This window comes from Podarcis pityusensis (genome assembly GCF_964106645.2).
Source record: "Podarcis pityusensis genome assembly, chromosome: 2".
NCBI lineage: Eukaryota > Metazoa > Chordata > Lepidosauria > Squamata > Lacertidae > Podarcis > Podarcis pityusensis.
Genome location: NC_138029.1, coordinates 49,960,874 through 49,982,585, shown reverse-complemented (window position 1 = coordinate 49,982,585; position 21,712 = coordinate 49,960,874). Strand labels below are relative to the sequence as shown.

Here is a 21,712-nt window from a genome sequence, read left to right as displayed (position 1 = left end):
CATTATAAAGCATATCAGGTTTTTAAATAAAGTTAATAGCAGCTACTTAATTTTATATGATTGTATAAATTTGATAAGGGGATTGGCTTGTTGGCATTGCCAAACACAATCCAGTCCAACCAGCATTCCCCACAGCTTTAAGACAGCCATCACAGAAGCAGCTCAAGAGACAGTAGGCTTCTTGGTTCACTTGGAGGTATCTGAGCATAGGCTGGGTGGCCCTTTTGTCAGGGTTGCTGTAGTTGCATCCTGTAGATTCTGCACTGAGCAGGAATTGATTTTCAAGATCCTTTCCAAATCTGTAATTCTATTACCCAGACTCTCTAAGACTCTTGCTTCCCAGTGAGCTCTGCCCTTTTAATATCACTGAAGCCCAGAGAGTGACTTCTGGCTGGGAGCTAATGGGCAAAGGAGCTTGAGTTTTCATTTGTCAAGGGATGTTGGTAGCATTTTTGGTGTAAATACCAAATTACATTGGTTATTTTTTTTATTCATACTGGCCAGTGCTTGTTTGGTATATGGTTGATAGCTGGCTTTCTGTCAAGCAAGACCTGAGACTGGTCAGATTTCCACCCTTGTGGAAGCAGGATGGAGTGGGTGCTTTGATTTTCCCCCTTTTCTATTTGTGGTTTCTGGGGTTTTGTTGGTAGTGGTGTTAGCAACTTAGCCTTTAAAGTTCATCCATCCTGTGCTTCTTCTTTCTCATGCTAGTAGGTGTCTGTTTTGTTTGCAATGGATCTATTGTGCCATGGAGGGGGAAAATAACACGTGATGTCTAGGACTTTTTCCATTGTCACCTTCAGTGTAATTAACATCCATCTCTACTAGCTCTCAGAAAGCATTGCAAAGCCCACTTATCTCGGGCACCGTTGCTGTCGATGTTGTCATTTATATTTGAGGTTGTTCTCTTTTTTCATTTTAGTTGTTAGTTTTAGATAGCAATTAAATCTGCATTATTTGCCAACTGTCCTAAATAACTGATAGGCAGGCAGACAAGCAGAGAGCCAGAACTGTGCACCACAAGAAGAGACTGGGAGGGACTCTGATGCCCCAAGACCAGAAGTCCCTACAGAAATCGATTCAATAAGATCTCACATAGTGAATAATTTGGCATGTTCCACATAAAAGTAGAGGGCCTTATTTTTCTTAATGTCCATAACTTCAAGACAGAACTGCCAGCAAAGCCTTATGATGCCCTGCCCTGATTTCACTTTCCACATCCCAAATAAAGGTTTTTATATATATAATAATAATACAGTGGTACCTCGGGTTAAGAACTTAATTCATTCTGAAGGTCCGTTCTTAACCCGAAACTGTTCTTAACCTGAAGCACCACTTTAGCTAATGGGGCCTCCCACTGCCGCTGCGCCACCAGAGCACGATTTCTGTTCTCATCCTGAAGCCAAGTTCTTAACCCGAGGTACTATTTCTGGGTTAGCGGAGTCTGTAACCTGAAGCGTATGTAACCTGAAGCGTATGTAACCCGAGGCACCACTGTAATTCAGTACCAGCAAGGCTTCAGCATCCCACCATCATACACTAATATTAATGCCTGATCATTACCCATGCTGGCTGGAGCTGATGTGATATGTTCACTTATGCATCCCATGTCTGGAACAGAAATCAACCCAGTGAACATGATTGGTGTTTGCTGCTGCTGCTGCTGCTGCTGCTGCTGCTGCTGTTTTCAGTCCTTAAACAATACACAGCTGATGTTTTGTTCCATTTGCATTGTGTTTCCTTTGCATTAAAATGAATGGTCTTTTTGCTGAGGTGAATGGTATGGAACAACGTAGTCATAATGCAGTTAGTTACATAATTAATTAAATAACATTCCACCACAGTGGGCAGTGTGATGAATAACACAATTTGTTAGAAGCCAAACTACAGTTTAATGTGAACAGCACTGCCTGAAACAAACATAGCTTGGAATGGAAGCCAATGCCCTCTTGAATCCCTATGCCTATTAATTTCCCCTTTCAAGTTCCTTTTATCTACTCATTCTTGAGAAGTTTCCTCTTTTGAAATCAAGTAACAGAGAATAACTTAGAGGGTCATTACATGAAATTTCAAATTGGGCAACAAATGCAGGAAAAGGGAATTGGATCTTGCTGGCCAGCCAGATCACTACCTCCCCCACATCTCGTGGGCCAACTTTGAGAGGTGTCAGTCACCCAAAGTTACGATGGTGTCACAATGATATAAAGCGACCCATTTCCCTTTGCCTACATGGTTAAAAATAAAGCCACACAGGTAAAGGTACAGAGCTTTGCAAGCACCATTGATTCGCAACACTTACAAAACCACAACTGTGTCTCTATAAGCACTGCTGATTGGGTGAGTGTTGGTGCTTGCAAAGCTTGTTTCAAAGCTATGTTGGGTGCTTACAAAAGCACTGACACAAGGTCGTGGCTTAGGCAAAATACCCTGATAGGCCTAATGGGGAGGCCTGGCAGGTCTAATTAAGTTGGCAGACCAGAGGTTTCCCACTGTTGCTCGAGATACAAGCTTTGTTTTGTCTTCAACCTTTAGCGAAATTAAGCTACCACCTCCTACTATTTGGAATTATAAATGAGAGGAAAATTAAAATGTTCCAAAAACTTTGACCTGTCCATGTGGGAGGGAGACAGGAGACAAGAGACAGGAGTATGAGTAATATTTTCTGCAAGTCTGCTGCCTGCTCTTATCCTTAATCAAATGCAACCCCCACTCCCTTATAACTAAGCAGTGTGGTTTTTATACTTCCTTCCTTAGCTGTAGATTCACAGGCCTCGTGCTTGAAATAGTCAAGAAAGCAATGATGCAGAGGCACTGCCATTCCTTGTAACATTTCATAAAAGAATGCATTAAAACTCTTTACTTTGAGCTACAGATGCACATTGGATAGATTGTGCACATGTAGCTTTGATCAAATAATTGCTGCAGCATTACCAGATGTTTAGGGATAGGGGAGGAATGGGCAGAGGGACAAAATTCAACACAGGACCTGTAAAAGCTTGGTGTGTGGTGTGTTCACAGCAGCCCTTTACATGTAGCAAGGACATGTTCTTTGCATGCAAAAGGCCCTGGTTCCAGTAACAGGCCTCTCCAGATAGAACTGAGTGGGGGTGCTGTCTGAAAACCCAGAGCTATGTAACCAGGCACATTGTATATTGTAGACAATATTGAGCTAGACAGACTCTGTAGAAGGCAGCTGCCTATGTTAAAATTTCATTCAGAAACAACTTTTGTTCAGCTGTGAAAAATAACGATAAATAGAAGCTATCTGTAGTACAGGCTACAGATGGTTAAAAGTATTATTTTAATAACATAAGAAGGGTCCTGCTGGATCAGGCACAAGGGCCATCTGTTCCAGCAACCTGTTTTCGTAGTGGCCAACCAGGTGCCTTGTGGGACACCCACAAACAGGACCCAAGCACAATAATGCTCTCTCCACTTGTGATTCCCAGCAGCTGGTAATACTGGAAGTAGAACAAATATATCATGATTAGTAGCCATTCAGGGAAGTTTTTAATGTGTGACATTTTAGTGTATTTTTAATCTTTGTTGGCAGCCGCCCAGAGTGGCTGGAGAAACCCAGCCAGATGGACAGGGTACAAATAATAAATTATTATTATTATTATTATTATTATTATTATTATTATTATTTTAATCCTCTTTTAAAGCCATCCAAGTTGGTGGCTACTAGATCTTGTGGGAGCAAATTCCATAGTTTACCTATGCACTCTGTAAAAAAAAGTGCCTCTTTAGCTTACATTGAATTGTTTTTGCCATTTTATTGCACATTTGCCCAGCTTGGAGCTCCTAACAATCTGGTTGTGTTTTAACTACTTTGAACAATTTGGTATCAGCAAACTCAGCTACATTACTGCTCACCTCTAATTCTAGATTATTAATGCACAAGCTAAAGGCGCAGATTCCAATATCAATCTTTGGTGGGCTTCACTTTCTGGTGCGCATCCTGGTGATAACAGAATAAATGACCTAAGGAGGGAGCTATAGTCCGAAATAGGAAAAGAGGTGTTAAGGGAACACCTGGCTGCTTCAAATGAATTCAAATCTGCAAGGCCTGATAAGCTGCACCCAAGGGTACTAAAGGAGCTTGCAGATGTAGTCTCAGAGCCTCTTATCTTTGAGAATTCTTAGAGAACAGGTGGGGTCCCTGCAGACTTGAGGCGGGAAAATGTTGTCTTCATCTTCAAAGGGGGGGGGGAGAGGGAAGAAGACCTAGGTAATTACTGACTTGTCAGCTTGATGACAATACCAGGAAAGGTCCTCCAACAGATAATTAAACAGTTGGTCTATGAGCAACTAGAAAAGGATGCTGTGTTTACTAAGACCCAGCATGGGTTTCTCAAAAACAAATCATGCCAGACAAATCTCATTTCTTTTTCTGATAGTTACAAGCTTGGTAGATCAGGGGAATGCTGTGGACATAGTGTATCTTGATTTCAGTAAGGCTTTTGACATAGTCCCCCATGATAATCTTGTAGAGGAGGGCGACCAAGATGATCAAGCGTCTGGAAACCAAGCCTTATGATGAATGGTTGAGGGAGTTGGGTACATTTTGCCTGGATAAGAGGAGATAGAGAGGTGATATGATAGATATCTTCAAATATCTAAAGGGCTGTTACATGGAAGATGGACCAGTCTTGTTTTCTCCAGCTCTGGAGTGTAGGAGTATAGTTATAAGAAAGGAGATTACAACTAAACATCAGCAAAAGCGTCCAGCAGTGGAATGGACTTCCTCAGAAGGTGGTGATTCTCCCTTGGAGGTTTTTAAGCAGAGGTTAGATGGCCATCTTTCATAGATGCTTTAGTTGAGATTCCTGCATTGCAGGGGGTTGGACTAGATGACCCTCAGAATTCTTTCCAACTCTACAATCTATTATTCTACATATCAATAATAATCACATTCAGATTGTGCCCAAATGTGAACCGGTATCTGTTGAATGTGTTTTTAACAGTGTTAACATATTTGCTATAATATATGTTAACATATTTGCTGTAACTGTCTGGTTACAGTATTATGAATCAGCTGAAGTTTACAAATACTCTTCAAATGCAAGTCCACAGAAAACATGTTACAGTAATCTGAACAAGGTGTTACCATGGCTAGATTTGACATCTCTAAGAACAAACATCACTGGCATACCAGACCCAGGTACCAAAGGTATTTTTGGTTGCCACTGAGATATTGATGTCTAGGATCAAGGATTAATCCAAGAGAACACCCAACTGTACATCTGAGTCTTCAATGGGAGTGTAAACCAATCTGAGATAGGTTAACTTTTGTTCCTTGATCAATTTCAGGTAGGTTAGGGTGGCAGATTCTGACCAAACTGCGGGAGGCAGTGGAAGACAGGAGTGCCTGGCGTGCTCTGGTCCGTGGGGTCACGAAGAGTCGGACACAACTAAACGACTCAACAACAACAGGGTGACAGATACATAAAAAAGGAAGATTTGCTGCACGCAGCACAATAAACAAAGGAATTTGCTTCCACAAGATGTAGTGACCAACACCAACTTAGAAGGTTTTAAAAGGGGAACAGACAAATTAATGACAATAAGGTTATTAGCATCTTCTAATCACAATGGCTTTATTTTACCTGTAGTATCAGAGACAGTAAGTCTCTAAATACCAGTTGCTGGAGTACAGAAGAAAGAGAGTCAATAGTACATCATCTCTACTTATTGGCCTCATATGCACATTCAGGTGCCCATTGCGAGAAACAGGATGCTAGACTAGATAGGCCTTTGGTGTTATGAAGTAGTCAGGCTCTTCTTATGTTTTATTATTGTTACTATAACATGATCTTTATTTTTCATAATTCTAGTACTTAAATAACAAAACAAAAAACATGTTTTCAAATTCTGATGTTTATAACAATGTTTATATATATACTGATGTAATTGCAAGTTCAAAACAATTAAAATAACATTTAATATTTTAATTACTTGTTTCTGTAATAATCAGTAAAAAGATTTGATAGTAATCAGTAAAAATATTCTAGTTCACTTCAAAACTACTTCATCCTGTCTTTTCTCCTTGCTTCTTATGCAATGAGTTAATAGCCATATAGGTCAACACCCACATTTTGTCCAGCCACTCTTTTAATGAAGATAAATTTGAGGCTTCCAACATGAATTAAACCTTGTATTTCTATAACTTACTAATTCTTCACTTGTCTAGTCTCATCCCAAAAAATATTTTAGCTGGTGTGCATTCCTTGCATGAATGATAATATTCATAGAAGGGTAAATGTAATTAAATAAATTAAAAGATTTTATGTTGGGTTTCAGGTAGTATCATAATTGCACAACACTATTAAAATGATGTTATTGCATTCATGAGCTTGCAGAAGTTATTCTAACATGGAAACAAAGCCATCAACGATTTCAGTAAAAGGAGGTAGCATGTTTTGACACTACTTCAATATCAGCACCATTAAACGCTTCAAGCATTCAAGGGATTTTCCTCAGACTGGCTGTTTACAGCAGCAAGTGTATGTCTACATCACTTCTCATGACTCACTTCATAGAAATCATGTTAAAAGCTTTCATTCCCAGTTATGAAGGAACACAAAGATCAGGAATTAATGGGGTTTTACGCAAGCAGCTTTCTATGATTTCTAGCTGTTTCTTGGAGTAGGAATTGGTGAATGAGAACATGTGCACAAATCCTACTGTGGGGGTTGACAGGACAAGGAGGCAAATTAAAATGGTTAGGATGAGGAATGCTATGAAATGTTCCTACAAGAGAACATGAGGGACATCACTATAAGGCTAGTAGCATCTGATGTATGAGATACTTAATTCTAAGATGGGGGGAAAGTGCAGGATAAACTGTGGACCGCATAGCAGGGCTTACAGGTGGTTACCTATGATGAGGAATTAACGGGGTGGGGGGAGAAATAACCAAATATTAAGTGAAGGCAACAACTTTCCATTGCATAAGCTGCCTGCACATGGTTACTGGCAATTCCCACTGCAGATCCCACACTCCAGGCCTTTATAGGGGTCCTCAAACCCTCACAGGAGACTTTGAGGGAAGCCACAGGGATCTGCAGTGGGGAGGAAGGATGTGAAAAACCCCTCGCACAGTACTGAGTACAACTGTGTGTGTGTTTGTCCAGCATGACTAAACCCACTTGTGGTGAATGGAATACTGTGACGAGTGCCAGAGTGCATGGAAACACCATTTACCTTCCTGCCACAGCAGTACCTGTTTATCTACTCGTGCTTGTATGCTTTTGTGGTTTTTTTTAAAATGATATTTATTACTGTCAGAGCTGCTTCCAGATCCTAGCTCACAGAGGATCACGCTAGCCAGCGATCATTAAACAAAAGTCTTTATTGAGTTACAGTTTCCATTCTCAAGCTGCTGCGTGCAACTCTACGTCTCATGGTTAGATCGGCGAAGCTCCATCTGAGTCTCCGCCCCCTGTACACCAGTTTAAGATTCTAGCCTTACTCCACCTCTTCCGTCTCTCCTTTCTCCTCTGGGTCCTGCTACCCCCCGGGGTCCCTTCCTTCCTGGATTCTTCTGACGCTGACGTTGACCCCCCTGACTCCTCCCCGTCTTTTCGGCGGGCTTTGGGACCTGGCTCCCTATCCGGGCTGCCAACTGCACCGCCCTCCTGTACATTTGAACTTGGCGCGCGCGCCCAGCCTTCAACCTTCCTCTCGACCGTTTCCTCGCTCCCCGATGGAGGCGTGGCCAATCCTGACTCATGTCCTCCCACTGGCAGTGCGCCGCCTGATCCCGATGCCTGGGACTCCTCCCCCCTACTGCACTCTGGTGTGGACGCTGGTCCTGATTTCCAACTGCTTCTCTCTGAGTCCCCTCTGGCCCCTTCTTCCTGGGGTGTCCCCCTCGGCACCCCCCTTGCTCTGACCATGGGAGCCCCTTTCTGTGAATCTTCCAATTCGCTGGAAAGACTCAGAGACCTCGGACCGCTGTCATCGCTAACATTACCTTCGGACTCCTCCCCCTCGCTCTCTATTTCCTCCCTTTCCTGTGCCTCTGCTCCTGAACCCCTGACAATTACTTTTTCAAAATTTCCAACACAGCACTACAAACAAAGAGAAAAAGAAAAAAAAAAGAAAAAACAATACGAATACAATACAAAAACGCTACATGGACTAACAAATCAAGCAAAAACAAACAAAAACAATTTAAAAACACCTCAAACATTTTCAATATCTTATATTTCATTCACTTATTTCCAACGACTTCCTAACGCCTCCCTTTTGGTATTCCACTTCTATTACAGTGGTGCCTCGCAAGACGAAAAACGCGCAAGACGAAAGAGTTTTCCGTTTTTTGAGTCGTTCCGCAAGACGAATTTCCCTATGGGATTGCTTCGCAAGACGAAACGTCTTGCGAGTTCTTGCGAGTTTGTTTCCTTTTTCTTAAAGCCGCTAAGCCGTTAATAGCCGCCAAGCCACTAAGCCGTTAATAGCCGCTAAGCCGCTAATAGCCGTGCTTCGCTAGACGAAAAAACCGCAAAACGAAGAGACTCGTGGAACGGATTAATTTCGTCTTGCGAGGCACCACTGTATTTGTTTCAGCAATTCCTTTCCATCTTACTCTGTTTTCTGTTTTATAATTATCTTAACACATTCTTGCCATACTTTTCCTTTAATTTTCTATTAATCTATTTATACTTAATTCCTTATGACATTTCTACTAAAGCCATGTAATTTCATTCCAACATTTTTCTAACATTCCTTAATTTTACAATATTTCTATAAATAGTCTTTAAACTTTTTCCAATCTTCTTCCACCGACTCTTCACCCTGGTCTCGGATCTTGCCAGTCATTTCCGCCAATTCCCTATAGTCCATCAACTTCGTCTGCCATTGTCCAACACTTCAGTGTTTTCAAGAAGCAACCATTGTCTCAACCAGCAAAAGGCAGATGGTTCACAACAAAGTTTAAAGGTCTGGCAGGGCAGGTCCACCTCCTTCTTTAGCATCCATCAATATCTTAAGCTTAACTCGAGGCTTCCTGCCCTGCCAAACAACTCTAGGAGCATCCCTCTGCCACCTCCTGAGACCCTCCATCCCATCCAGAGCTTGCAATGTTTGAAACAAAAGCAACATCCCCAGCAACACAGCAGCCCTCATCCCCACCACAATGACTCGGCCCAACAGTAACAACTTCTGATTTGTCCATATTTCCAAATCCCCTTCTCTTCAATCCAACATCCTTCACAGTTGTCCTTAAGCAGATTCACATTTTTGGCGGTCATACTAACCCCCAAATACCTCTCTTTCTCAGCCAATGTTAGTCCTGTCACCTCCTGAAACTCTGTCAGGCTTTCCTTTTCCAATTCAGATAGGGCTCTGGTCCTCAAATTCATCTGTTCTTCTTTAAGTTCAATCATAACGAATGTCAGCTTATGTTCATCAAGTTGTCTTTGTATGGATGGGACTCTCCTCTCCAGTTGTATTACTTTAAATTCAGCAGCAAGGGTTTTTTCCCTGACTTCATCTGCAGTTTGCCATATCAGAGTAGATTCCTGTATCAGTTTCTGGGTGGTTTCTGAATTGGTATTCACCTTTTGTCCCAAATTATTTAAACTTTCTACAATTAAATCAGTTTCAATATTTGCAACATCCAATTTCACATTTATCGCATCTGTTTTCTTATGTAGTTGTTCCAGCGAATCGTTTATTTTCAATAATGCAGCCACTAAGGCCTCCTCTGTCGACATCCCGTCTGTTTTTTCCTTTCCGTTTGCCATAACACTTAAGAGATTCAAGGTCAATTCCAAAGTCTCACACTTTTCTTATCTTGCAGCTGGAAATTCCCCTAGCCCATCTCCTATAAAGTAACCAATTTCAAAAGCTTCCACTAGGGGAAAACAGGTTGTATTTGTATCGGTCAATATGTCCTCTTTTAAACACAGTTTCAATAATCCAAAGTTAGTTTCAATTTTCAGTTACTTTCCTCCTTTTTTAAAAACAACCGGAAACAGTAGAAACAATGTATTTCTCTAATTTAGCTAGCTGTCAATGAACATCCTAAGCGCTGTCAATGAACATTCCAAAAAAAAAAATCTGTCTTACTAGCAGCCCGTTTCCAGGGTCAGAGCGGCGGTGTTTTAAGCCTCTTCGCTCTCTCCCGCAGGCATACTCAATCCACAACTTCCCCCTCTCTTCTCCTGCCTCCAAGAGGGGGTTTAATGTTCTTTACCGTTGGAAATTTGATCTTTTACAAAAGACCTTCCAGGACTTCAGCTTGCAACTTCATTGCCTCAGTCTATTTACAAAAAGGGAAGGCGGACTTCCTGTTTTGAACCTCCCCGTTACGATACCAAATTAAACATTTAGAGATCCAATTCTTCCGTTTCAGCTCTACTCACGGATAATTACTTTAAAGTCAAATTGTCCACAGGAAAAGGTCAGCGCTCTCCGGCAACAGCTATGCGGCTTCGCTCCGTGGAAGAAGCAGACGATTCGATGCACCGCGCCGCTCACCCCACGTCGCTCCGGAGCCCCAAAAACCGGGGTTCCCCGCGAGTGGGGGAGGCGCAAAAGGTGCCCGCCGAATCCCACATTCACAGGCTTCTCCCGCCTGTGATTTTAATGGGTCTCCGCCTTCGCCGTGGCGGCCAGACCCAGATTTCCACGGAGCAGATTCCTCCCGGTCAGAGGAATTCTGCCATTGCTGGAGGCACCTCCCCCGGAAGTCGTATGCTTTTGAACTGCTAGGTTGGCAGGAGCTGGGACAAAGCAACGGCAGCTCACCCTGTCACATGGATTCGAACTGCCAACCTTATGATCAGCAATCCCAAGAGGCTCAGTGGTTTAGACCACAGCACCACCTGCATCCCATTTGCACATCACACAAAACCATGGTTTAGTGTGTTTTGCAAAGGCAGGAATGATCTGCAACAAGCCTGCAACTTGCACATTACACCCTCCCCTCTCCTTCCACATGGCTGAAGAGAAAACTTCAGAAACTTCTACATTTAGTTAACCACAGTTTCACCCTTATACACAATTGTGGTTAATACCTAGCTTCTTAATACCTTAAGAAACCAGTTTGAAGCTGGGTGTTTGAAATAAGCTAGAGATCTAACCTTAGTTTTTTATGCCAAATTATACAACAAACCATGATTAAAGGAAAGCAAATGATCCCAGCTGTGCAAGAGGAAAGAATGACTGAGACTCTCTGTGGCTCATTCCTGCTCATGCATGTTACACCAATCCATGGTTTAGCATAACTTGAGAAAGAAGACAATGTGTTGCTCGTCTATGACAGGCATGGCCAAACTTGGCCCGCCAGCTGTTTTGGGACTACAACTCCCATTGTCCCTAGGTAACAGGACCAGTGATCAGGGATGATAGGAATTGTAGTCCTAAAATAGCTGGAGGGCCAAGTTTGGACATGCCTGGTCTATGAAAACAGCATGTATTTAATGCATGGGGTTTCTACCTTATTATTTGTTTTCTTTCCTCTTTTAGTAGCAATGTGTCAAAGATGCCATGCTCTGCACTGAGTTTACTAATTGCTTTGTTTCGGTGTTAAAATTATTCTAATCTTATGTCATAGCTCCACTTAACAGCAGGTTTATCTGTTTGCATGAAGTTGAGAAAAACATATATTTTGTTTTCTTTCGTAGCAGAGGATGAAAGACAGAGACATCATTCTTATATTCAACAGTTTGAATTTACCACATTAAAACAAATAAGAAAAACTAGGACAAAATGCACCTTTTATTCTCATTATTTTTAACCATAGACCTGAGCATGTGCTTAACTTTTTCCCATTAACATTAATAAAAATGCTTAACTTTGGCTGAATTGTACAATACAACTGATATTCTCCTTCCAACATATTGTCTTGCTCTAATAACACTTTTTTTACCTTAGAATTCTAAGCAAGTTAAGTCAGGAAATAAACCGACATGAAGAAAGAAAAAGTTTTTTTCCAAAAAGGTAGGGAAATTGTTCAGTATTTTTTTCTTGTTACAACAGTAAATGAATGAGAACATAATCAAATTTAACTGTGGGGTAGAGGAAAAAAGGCCACTGTATTTAAATGAGATGTGGAGGAGGAGCAAACAGGTGACCATGTACACCTTTGAAAACTAATTGTATAACTTAATTTGAATACATTAAATATGGTTTCCATACTCCGTGAATGAATAGAAAAAACAAGTCCAAAATTTCAGAAGACCGAATCTAACCTGAACATGAACCCAGATATTTATTCTAGAATCCCAAATGAGTGTGATTGAGATGCTTTCTGTTTAAATGGTTTGTAAATCATTAGTGCATGGAATGCCTTTTACCTGCTGTGGCTGGTACATCACCTGCCATTCTTGGGCAGGGATAGTCTGGCCGTGATGGGCCATGCACCGGAAACCGCAGGACTTGATTATTGGAATGAACTCTACATGGGGCTACCCTTGGGCCTGATCCAGAGGCTCCAGCTGATGCAAAAAGCTGCATCTAGACTGCTGCCAGACTGTTGCCAGCACACAAATCAGATGCTCAGAAATTTGCATTAGCTGCCCATACACCACCAAGCCAGGTTGAAGGTCCTTGTATTAAATTACAAGGGCCTTAACAATTTGGGTAGAAAACTGCCTAATCCTTTATATCCCTGCTTGATCACTGACAACTTTAGGGGAGTCACTGTTCTTACGCACTAGGAGCTGTGTGTTTAGAATTGTAGACTGAATTTTCTGGAACTTCCTTCTAGTTAAGGTCAGACCCTTCGTACTGAACTTCCATTGTCTATGGAAGACTACTTCTTCTTCTTCCTCCTCCTCCTCTTGCAGGCTTTTAAACTGAAGCAGGCTTTTTTACTGATTTTGTTGTTTTAAATACGGTATATATATATATATTCTGTATTGTATCCTTGCAAACCACTTCAGAGGTTATTGTGGTTTTTATATATCCCAGAAGAGCACATTGGGCTACTTAAACTGAGAACGGTTTGCTGGGGCAGTCAGTTGCTCCTGCTTTAAAATGCTACTTCTGAAGTTTTAGCTTTTTAAAAAGATAAACTTATTTCCCCCTCAATGTTCATGGGAGGAGCACTGGCCTCAACCAGCTTGTTGTTCAAAACTGCAAAACAAGATACACATTTGTGAATTTGCTCAAAGGAAGTATCTGAGGCAGCAACAAGAAGCTGTAGGATACCTCTGATTGTTGCTAAAAACATCAGTCCTCTATTTATTCCTTGCTTTCCTCCCTGGCAACAAAGTAATACCAAACACATCATGTTAGTGTGCTGCAAAGTTTTTTGCCTCAGTGTGAGCCAGTGTGGTGTAGTGGTTAAGAGCGGTAGTCTCGTAATCTGGGGAACCGGGTTCGCGTCTCTGCTCCTCCACATGCAGCTGCTGGGTGACCTTGGGCCAGTCACACTTCTTTGAAGTCTCTCAGCCCCACTCACCTCACAGAGTGTTTGTTGTGGGGGAGGAAGGGATAGGAGAATGTTAGCCGCTTTGAGACTCCTGAAAGGCGGGATATCAAATCCAAACTCCTCTTCTTCTTCTTCAGAAAACTACAGGCAGCAAAGAGGGGCAGAGTTGGGGAATCTCACAGGACAGTGGCAAAATGGCATCTGTTTAACCACACAACCTTATTCTTCCAGGTGTTATGCTATGGATATTTTGCACTTTGCCAGGATTTTACATTTTATCATTTTAGGCACTGTATTTTGGCACATTTTGCCTAAATGATGTTGGTTAAAATGTACATTTATTTGGATACATGATGGCTAGGTATTATAATGCTCACCTCAAATATATTCAATTTATAATTGAAATATGAAATATTAACTTTCTAATTTTCCTCACAAAATTGCTGCAGGTCACAAACACAGAAGGTACCTGAAAATCAAGGTAAATACATTGCCACTTTCCAGATATTCAGAAACCACCCTCTTCAAATTCAGTTTTGCTCTGTAGTGTTCTCTGTCTATGGATTTGATCCAGACTAACAGAGCAATCCAAACTATAGGAAGACATTGTAATTTACACCATGGTAGACTGTGCTGGTGCAGACTTTTTTAAGGAGCAGTCCAAGACTAGCGGAGGAGAAACTAAATCTTAAAAATTGAGTTTGACTTGCACCACCCTTTTTGCCACTTAATTTCCACTGGGTTGCTAGGTTACATGACCCATGATCGCATTTAGTTCCTATTAAAATCAATGGCACTTAAGTTATGTCTAACTTTTCACATTTATTTCAGTGGAGCCTAAATGCAAGTTTTAACTGGATCAAACCTTTTCTTATTCAGTGACTTTTTAAACAGTGGAAGCTAAAGTGGGGAAATATATAACATGGCAGTGTTTATAAACAAAATGTAGCACAAGAAAAACCGATCCATAGTAATGTAGCTTCACAGAATTTCTAATTCTCCTTATGCTAATTCTGATATATTTTCAAAGAAGCAATTGTACACTCATGCAGTTGTAAAGCTGCTCAGGAAGCCTAGTTTGGAATTACATTTTTCACTTAATAAGGCAATATCTGTAAGAGCCCCTTTTGCCTCTGTACTCCCTCCTCATGCTGGCTTTTCCCTCTTCTCTCAAAAGAGGAAGTCTTCTGTTGTTTCCTGTTATGTGGTATGGACCAAGAAGCCAGAAACTTGACACTGGTTTAAGGTCCTAACTTGTCTTTATCCTGGTGACTATAGAGAAAGGAAAGGGCAGCATGAGGATAGAGCACAAAGGAACAAGGATCATGCATACCACAGCTTATTAAGCCAAGGTATGTATCTCAGATCTGGGCCTCGGCCATACAGTGAAAGTGCTTCTTTTGAAATTTCATATAGCCAAAACAATCCTTTTACAGCGCATATGGTCAGATTTTAATGTGATTTTTATGACACTAGAATTTACTGTTAAGGTTTTATCTTAACATATATGCCAATTGATGATTGGTGTCAGAGCTGCAGAATTGAATACTTTATTAAATTCCCTAGTGTAAATTGGATCATGTGCACACAAAAGTAATTCTTGACCTAATAAATCATGTTTTATTTGATAGAGATCATTATATATTAATCACACATGTGTTGGTTATCTAAAATTTGCTGAGTTGTGCATCTGGAACTGTCCTTATTTTCCTATTCATATGGCAATATGCGTGAAATGAACATCATCAAACAATACCCAGAGAGCTTTTATATCACTTTATACAATGTTTCTCAATTGAGGCCATACATCAGGTACCTATTGACTGGGACTGACCAGGTAATATGTATGCATGTGTGAATCAGCCTTGGCTGTTTCATTAATGTCTGCCACAACTATTCTTGTAGTTATTTAATTGTTAATTGTGAAACCATCATGAACTTGGAGATTTATAGCTGCTGTGTGATTTTTGTTGCCTTTCCATAGAATATAGACAGGATGAAGGTGATGGTTGGTCTTCCTTTGTAAGTATTTTTTATCAACACTACAAATGTATTCAGCTTAAAAGAATGACATGGCAAATATCACTGCACTCATATGTTCCTCTTTAGAGGCATCCAGTGTAGGTTGTTTGGGGGCTGAAGCTGCTATTGAAACTTGACAAAATAAAAAATAAGATTTCTTCAACTTTTTAAGATAGATGGAGTAAACATCCTTGATTATCTCATTCTCTGGGACTGTTCAGAAAGGCCAGCTGCTTGCTTATTCTACAGGTTCAAGGAAATAGAGGCATGTTTGGATATATTTCCAATTGACTGGTTGCCAGTGTTTCACTGGAGGGCCAGTCTGAGAAATCTTATTCGATTGGCACAATTAAATGCTTGAGGCAGATATAACTGAATCCTAGAGTTCAAAAGACAAGTGCCATAGGAGTTTACCTATGAGGGTTTTGTTCTCTTCTCTTCTTCTCTGATACCCTGATGTTGCATCTGAGTATATGAAGGCACAAGAGGGCATGTTCATGTGAACACTCTGTGTTCATACACAAGCCCCACCCACTACCCGAGTGTCCCTGTGTATATTGCTCTGTGATTGCTCTGTGTGCTCAGTCCATGACAGGGAAGGTCTGCAGGGGCATTTACTCATATTTCCTTGAATGTGAATGGAGTGTCTAAAAATGTAATCAGAGGGGTCAAAGTCAAGAAGAGTTCGTGTTTCAAGGCAGCATCCATTAAAAAAGTAGGAGCTAGGCAAAGGGTATTATTCAACAAAGTGTTGCACAGAGTAGACCCATTGAGATTAATGAACATAATATATTAATTATAATAGGTCTCTTCACAGTAAGACGTAGTTGAATAAAGCCCAAAGTTATCATACCAGAAAAAACAAGTTGCTCAGGTTGATCAAACTTTTGGGCCTTAACTTTATACAGCCTGGTCTTCTGAGATTGGATACCCAGACTGACTGGATGTGCAGGCTGACTGGAAGCTCAGGCAGGCTAGCATTGTATCCTAAATAGCACTATAAATCCCCAAGCTGAGTATACCAGATTCACATAGGAACAAGAGCATCAGTGTGGCTGCTGGGAGCTCTGGGTTGAGACCCATTCCCTAGCTCTCTGCAGACACTTGTACTACAGCTCAAACTTCTTCTAATATACAGGCTAAAGTGGTACCCAATAAACAGTCTGCTGGTGGCTGGTATATAAAGCTCCCAGATAGCTACAGTCCTGCAGTATTGTTGCTGATGGAAGTGATTAGGTTTTCCTTCTGCACAAACAGCTGGCCTTTAGCCTGTCTGCTGTGTATCCAAGTGATGTGCCTACCCTCCAGCTTAAGCCTTCTTGTCAGCCTCATAGGCAATGTATCACATTTCTTGATTCAGTAGATTGCTAGTATACTAAATTGAACAAAATGTATTTTTCCTTCCTCCGCAACACTAACACTGTTCTAATGTAATGTTATACATTACATTAGATGTTTTGGAGTGAAATTCCCATCAGCCCCAGCCAGTGTGGCCGGTGATCAAGGATGATGGGAGTTGTAGTCCAATCTGAAGGGCCCTAGGTTGGCTATCCCTGCTGTACACAAAAGTAGGATGTCTCCAAGAAGACACTAGTCTTCTCTGCTGTAGCATCATCATAACACAATCACTTGTAAACAATTCCCATTTATTCAAACCTGTGAGTTTTTTATGCATCATTCTTCCCCAATTTAAATGAATAAGGCTTTGTTACAATTTCTCATGAACTCTAGAATTCACTTTCATTCAGCAATGGAAAGCACAGGGATGTAACAATACAACCTTGCTACAATAAGATATTTTTGACAGTCTGATACTTCTGTTTTGACAGGATGAAAGTGATGATGATTATGAAAGCCCAGATGACCCGGAGAATGAAGATGGTGTGGACTATGAAACACCCAATGATCAAGATGGTGCTGAAGATGAAGCAGATTATGAACCTCCTCCATCAAATGATGATGACACACACCGAAACACCTTATTTCCTCCCACTTTAATACCAGCTGCCTCAGAATACATAGGTAACCATGTTAAATGTTCTTTCACACTTTTCATTTATGAAATGCATTAGAGAGTATTGTCTAGTTTTGGGAAAGAGACACTGAAAACATTTTTTGTTTTCTAAATACCAACTCTTACTGGCAATTTTAAAATAATTCATTTTAAAACTTCATTTTACTTGAGCTTTCATAACATTTTTGTGCCCCCTTCTGGGTAAACCAACTACAAGCTTGAAAATGTGCTTTATTTCCTGAATGGATTACCGTATTTTTCGCCCTATAGGATGCACCGTCCCATAAGGCGCACCTAGTTTTTTTGGGGGGGAAATAAAGGGGGGGGGAAATTATTTTTCCCCCAGGTGCGGGGCTGGGGCGGGGGAAGCCCGAGCTTCCCCCGACCCCAGCCCCCAGAACAGGCAACTCTCCGCAAGCCATGGGAGCCCGGCGCCGGGCTCCCGCACCTTGCGGAGAGCTGCGCGAAGCCTGGAGAGCGAGAGGGGTCGGTGCGCACCGCCCCCTCTTGCTCTCCAGGCTTCAGCGAAAGCCTGCATTCGCCCCATAGGATGCACACACATTTCCCCTTCATTTTTGGAGGGGAAAAAGTGCGTCCTATAGGGCGAAAAATACGGTAATTTAGTTCTCTCAAATGGCATCTCAAAAGTATATAAAGATGTGTCTTTTTAATGAGATCAAGCAAGAAGGATCCCCGCCCCCTCGTATATTCTGTTATTTTGTTAATGTTATACCTTTCTTCAGATCGACATCCGGCAGAAAGGTCTAAAATATCTACTCAGCCTCCCATTCCACCAAAAAGGCCTGAATCTTCCCCTGTACCACCAAGTGGAGGCAGAAGCCCTGGGGTAGGTTCCACTGGGGCAGAAAGAATGTACTGTTTCATTTTGTATTAATTTTTTTCCTGGGGATTAAGTGCATAGCAAACCACAGTCAATCGGTGAGGAACTGCTACACAACTGTGTATCAGCTTTGGAAAAGCCTTTTAGCAGAATAATTCACCAGCCCTATTTCTGAAAATGTCACCAGTTGTTTGCATTATTTTGTTGTAGTTACCTATCTAGTATGGCCAGATTACACTGCTCACGTCAATCAGCGCTGGACTAGCAAAACAAAAACAAAAAATTCATCATGTTTCAAAATTGTGTAGATTCACAACCCTAGTTTAACTGGAAATAGATCCAGACACGGGGGGGGGGGGGGTGGAGGAAGTAAAACAGGAAAGCAACAGGTCTGTGATACAGATCTGTGATACTTGGTTATTTTGAACACTGGTTGGCAGCTATGAAATACCTTCAAATAATCTCAATAGATTAAAATCAAGTTTGTAATTACCATTCTGCTAGACACAGTATTTACTAAATCTATTACCTTAGCAGCCACATTTCCTTTCTCCTGCAAGCAATAATGAGAGTATCAGAGAAAAAAGCATCAAACCCTTTACACGTAAGTGCTTTTATTTAACCTTTTAAAAACTGCATCATTTAGTATATTTACATTGCTTTAAACATAAAGCATTATTTTTACATCTGTCCTTCCAGCTTTTCCCACAACCTGCAACTAATTGTTGAAAAGTTTTTTATTTTAATTCTGGCCTGGTCTCCTTGGCAACGCTTCCCCCAGGTGGGATTGGACAACTGACTGAGGTAGGCGGAGACCTCCAGGTATCCCACCTGAGGGAAGGCAAACCAAGCCTATGCTGTTGGAGCCGCTCCAGATCTAGGGGCTGCACGCGTCCACGCAAAGGGCGCCCCCCGTTTTAAGCGGGGAGCGGTCATTATAAGAATTACTGAAATACTGTGCTGAAATTCATATCCAGACAGCTGTCAGGAATTCACTTCAGCAACATTCTTATGTTTTCAGTGTTGAAAGCTTTAATTTTTTTCCAAATTGTCCCAAATTAGTCAACTTTATTTCTGCCATTCTTAATTCTTCTTTTTTTAAGCTTTTAATACTATTTTATGATCTGTGTTATGTTTTGTACCAGATAACTGTAAACTGCTTGAGTATTCTCTGAATGTAGAGGGGTTTTAAAAGTCTAAAATAAAGTATTAGCACCAAGTTTAACAAAATATTTTTTGTTTCTCACTGTCACCAGCTCCCATAGATCGAAGCAAAAAGCCCTCACTGGAAAAATCTGGGCCTCCATTTGACAGAGACATCCTACGATCAGGTAGGTATTGGTTCATAGCTATAAACTGCCAGACATTGTACAAAGCACTAAAATAAGCTGACCATAAATGGGGAAACAAAATTAAAAAAAATCCTTCCAGTAGCACCTTAGAGAAGGGTGGTGCGAATGGGTGTGGTTCCCACCACCCTTCTGAGTAATACCCCTCCCCACCCTCTCACTATATATATAAGGATCTGGTGACTTCTGTTTCAGTGTATCTGAAGAAGTGTGCATGCACACGAAAGCTCATACCAATCACAAACTTTGTTGGTCTCTAAGGTGCTACTGGAAGGAATTTTTTTATTTTGTTTTGACTACAGCAGACCTACATGGCTACCTAGCTGTAACATAAATGGGGAGGCTGTGAACAAATATGTGCTGCAAGCTACTACAAAACTTACAACTATGACCTGAAAAGTCAAACTGTGGGCTACTGTGGGCAAAACTTAGCAATATGTCCTTCTGAAAAACTTGATATGGCTTGTTGGCGATTAGAAAGGAAAAGTTAATTTACTGTAGTAGCATTTTAAGTTAAACTTCATCATTATACATTACTGCCTGATTCTGAGAGATAATCAGAAAAGGCTATCTAAAATATCAGTTAAAGTAACAGAAGTAGCAACTATTAATAAGGTCTAGTGGTGAATATACTTGAGCAATAAGACAGGCTCTCAAGAGTCACAGTCTTTTAGCATTTCAAATACTGCAAACTTTCCTTAGTAAGTTGCATGCTTCCAAATTAATTCAGTTTAGATTCAGTAATACAAGTATGAAATGTTTTACCTTATTGCCTCTCTAGAGGTTATCACATTTAAAAGCTGGTAAAAGGAAATAGATAGGATCGACACACTATAGATTCCTATCCTCAGACATGCCAAATTAAAGAGAGATTTACAACTCAGTTGTCAGTGACAAACTTGCTTTGTGAAAAGGAAATAATCACATGAACACATACCATATAGGATGTCTTAGATTTATGAAAATACCACCTATTTTTGTATTCTATGCGGTAGGTTAACAAACATACTCTCAGAGTCAAATTGTGACAGTCCTAAAGTCACACAATTAAACTTGATCATGACAGTGGTCACCGATCACAACTAGCTACTTTAACTAACTTTTTTTTCTTTTTATTTCATCTTTTCAGGCAAAATGGTAAGAAATGTCTTCACTTCTACTGTATTACATTTTAATCCGTTTTAAATATATATTTTACCCTTTCATTTAATTTGACCTTCCTTTATTCCTTCCTTATAGCCTTTGACCCCTCAGCTGAGGTAAATATTTTATTTTCTGTGACACAGATTATCACAATTAACTGCTTAGCATGACAGACCAAAAGTAATCAACCCTATTCTTTGCTGTTTTTCTCTTTTATTTTAGAAAAGAGTTAGAAAAGATACAGAAGCCTCCAGTACCATCAGCTGATAGCTATGACAGAAACAATGCTGCCTCTAGAAGGATGCCACCACCTATAAAGTAAACCTACATTTACAATTTTTAAGAAAAACTTAGTGTAAGCATACAAAATATGTAATATAGTGATTTGTTATTTCCTGACCTTCCTACTAATATATTGGTTGCATAGCTCTAATATCTAGCATGCCTTTGGTCCACTTGTCAGAAGATGAATACTCAGGCTTTTTTCTGCCATATAATAACATATTTTGCAGTGGTAGGTGGGTGGGTTCATTTTGTAATTGGAATGAAATACATTTGTAACTGAATGTTCAAGCAAAGAGTAATGATTTAGCAGAGTCATCTTTTAAAAAGTTAAACTGGAGGAAAATGTGCAAGATTAAAGTGTTATATAGGATAAGATGACAACCCTCTTATGGACCAGGAATTGGTTAAGAAACAAGAAAAGAGTAGGAATTAATAGGTAGTTCTCCTAATGGAAAGATGTAGGAAGTGGGTGTCCTCCAATGTTCAGTATTGGGTTCTGTGCTTTTTAACTTGTTCATTAGTAGTTTAGAGTTAGAGGGTAAGCAGTAAGGTAGTCAGATTAGCTGATCAAATTGATCAGAATGGTTAAAATAAAAAGGGATTATGAGGAGCTCCAAAAGGAACTTTCCAGACCAAGTGTATGGGCATTAAAATGAGAAGGTTGCAATATG

The 21,712-nt window shown here is 40.6% G+C and overlaps 2 protein-coding genes across 4 annotated transcripts in view; one reads left to right on the top strand and one right to left on the bottom strand.

The window, feature by feature from the left end:
- The window catches only part of KCNIP1 (potassium voltage-gated channel interacting protein 1), a 598,834-nt gene that overhangs the window by 564,529 nt on the left and 12,593 nt on the right, over positions 1–21,712 (bottom strand). The gene's annotated exons all lie outside the window — the stretch shown is intronic.
- The window catches only part of LCP2 (lymphocyte cytosolic protein 2), a 39,331-nt gene that overhangs the window by 7,972 nt on the left and 9,647 nt on the right, over positions 1–21,712 (top strand). Inside the window, exons 4-13 of the mRNA XM_080995577.1 lie at positions 11,887–11,952; positions 13,834–13,868; positions 15,372–15,409; positions 17,239–17,431; positions 18,167–18,270; positions 18,799–18,868; positions 19,521–19,595; positions 20,743–20,750; positions 20,853–20,872; positions 20,979–21,074. Coding sequence (XP_080851703.1) covers positions 11,887–11,952; positions 13,834–13,868; positions 15,372–15,409; positions 17,239–17,431; positions 18,167–18,270; positions 18,799–18,868; positions 19,521–19,595; positions 20,743–20,750; positions 20,853–20,872; positions 20,979–21,074 — 705 coding nt within the window. The remainder of the gene's footprint in view (positions 1–11,886; positions 11,953–13,833; positions 13,869–15,371; positions 15,410–17,238; positions 17,432–18,166; positions 18,271–18,798; positions 18,869–19,520; positions 19,596–20,742; positions 20,751–20,852; positions 20,873–20,978; positions 21,075–21,712) is intronic.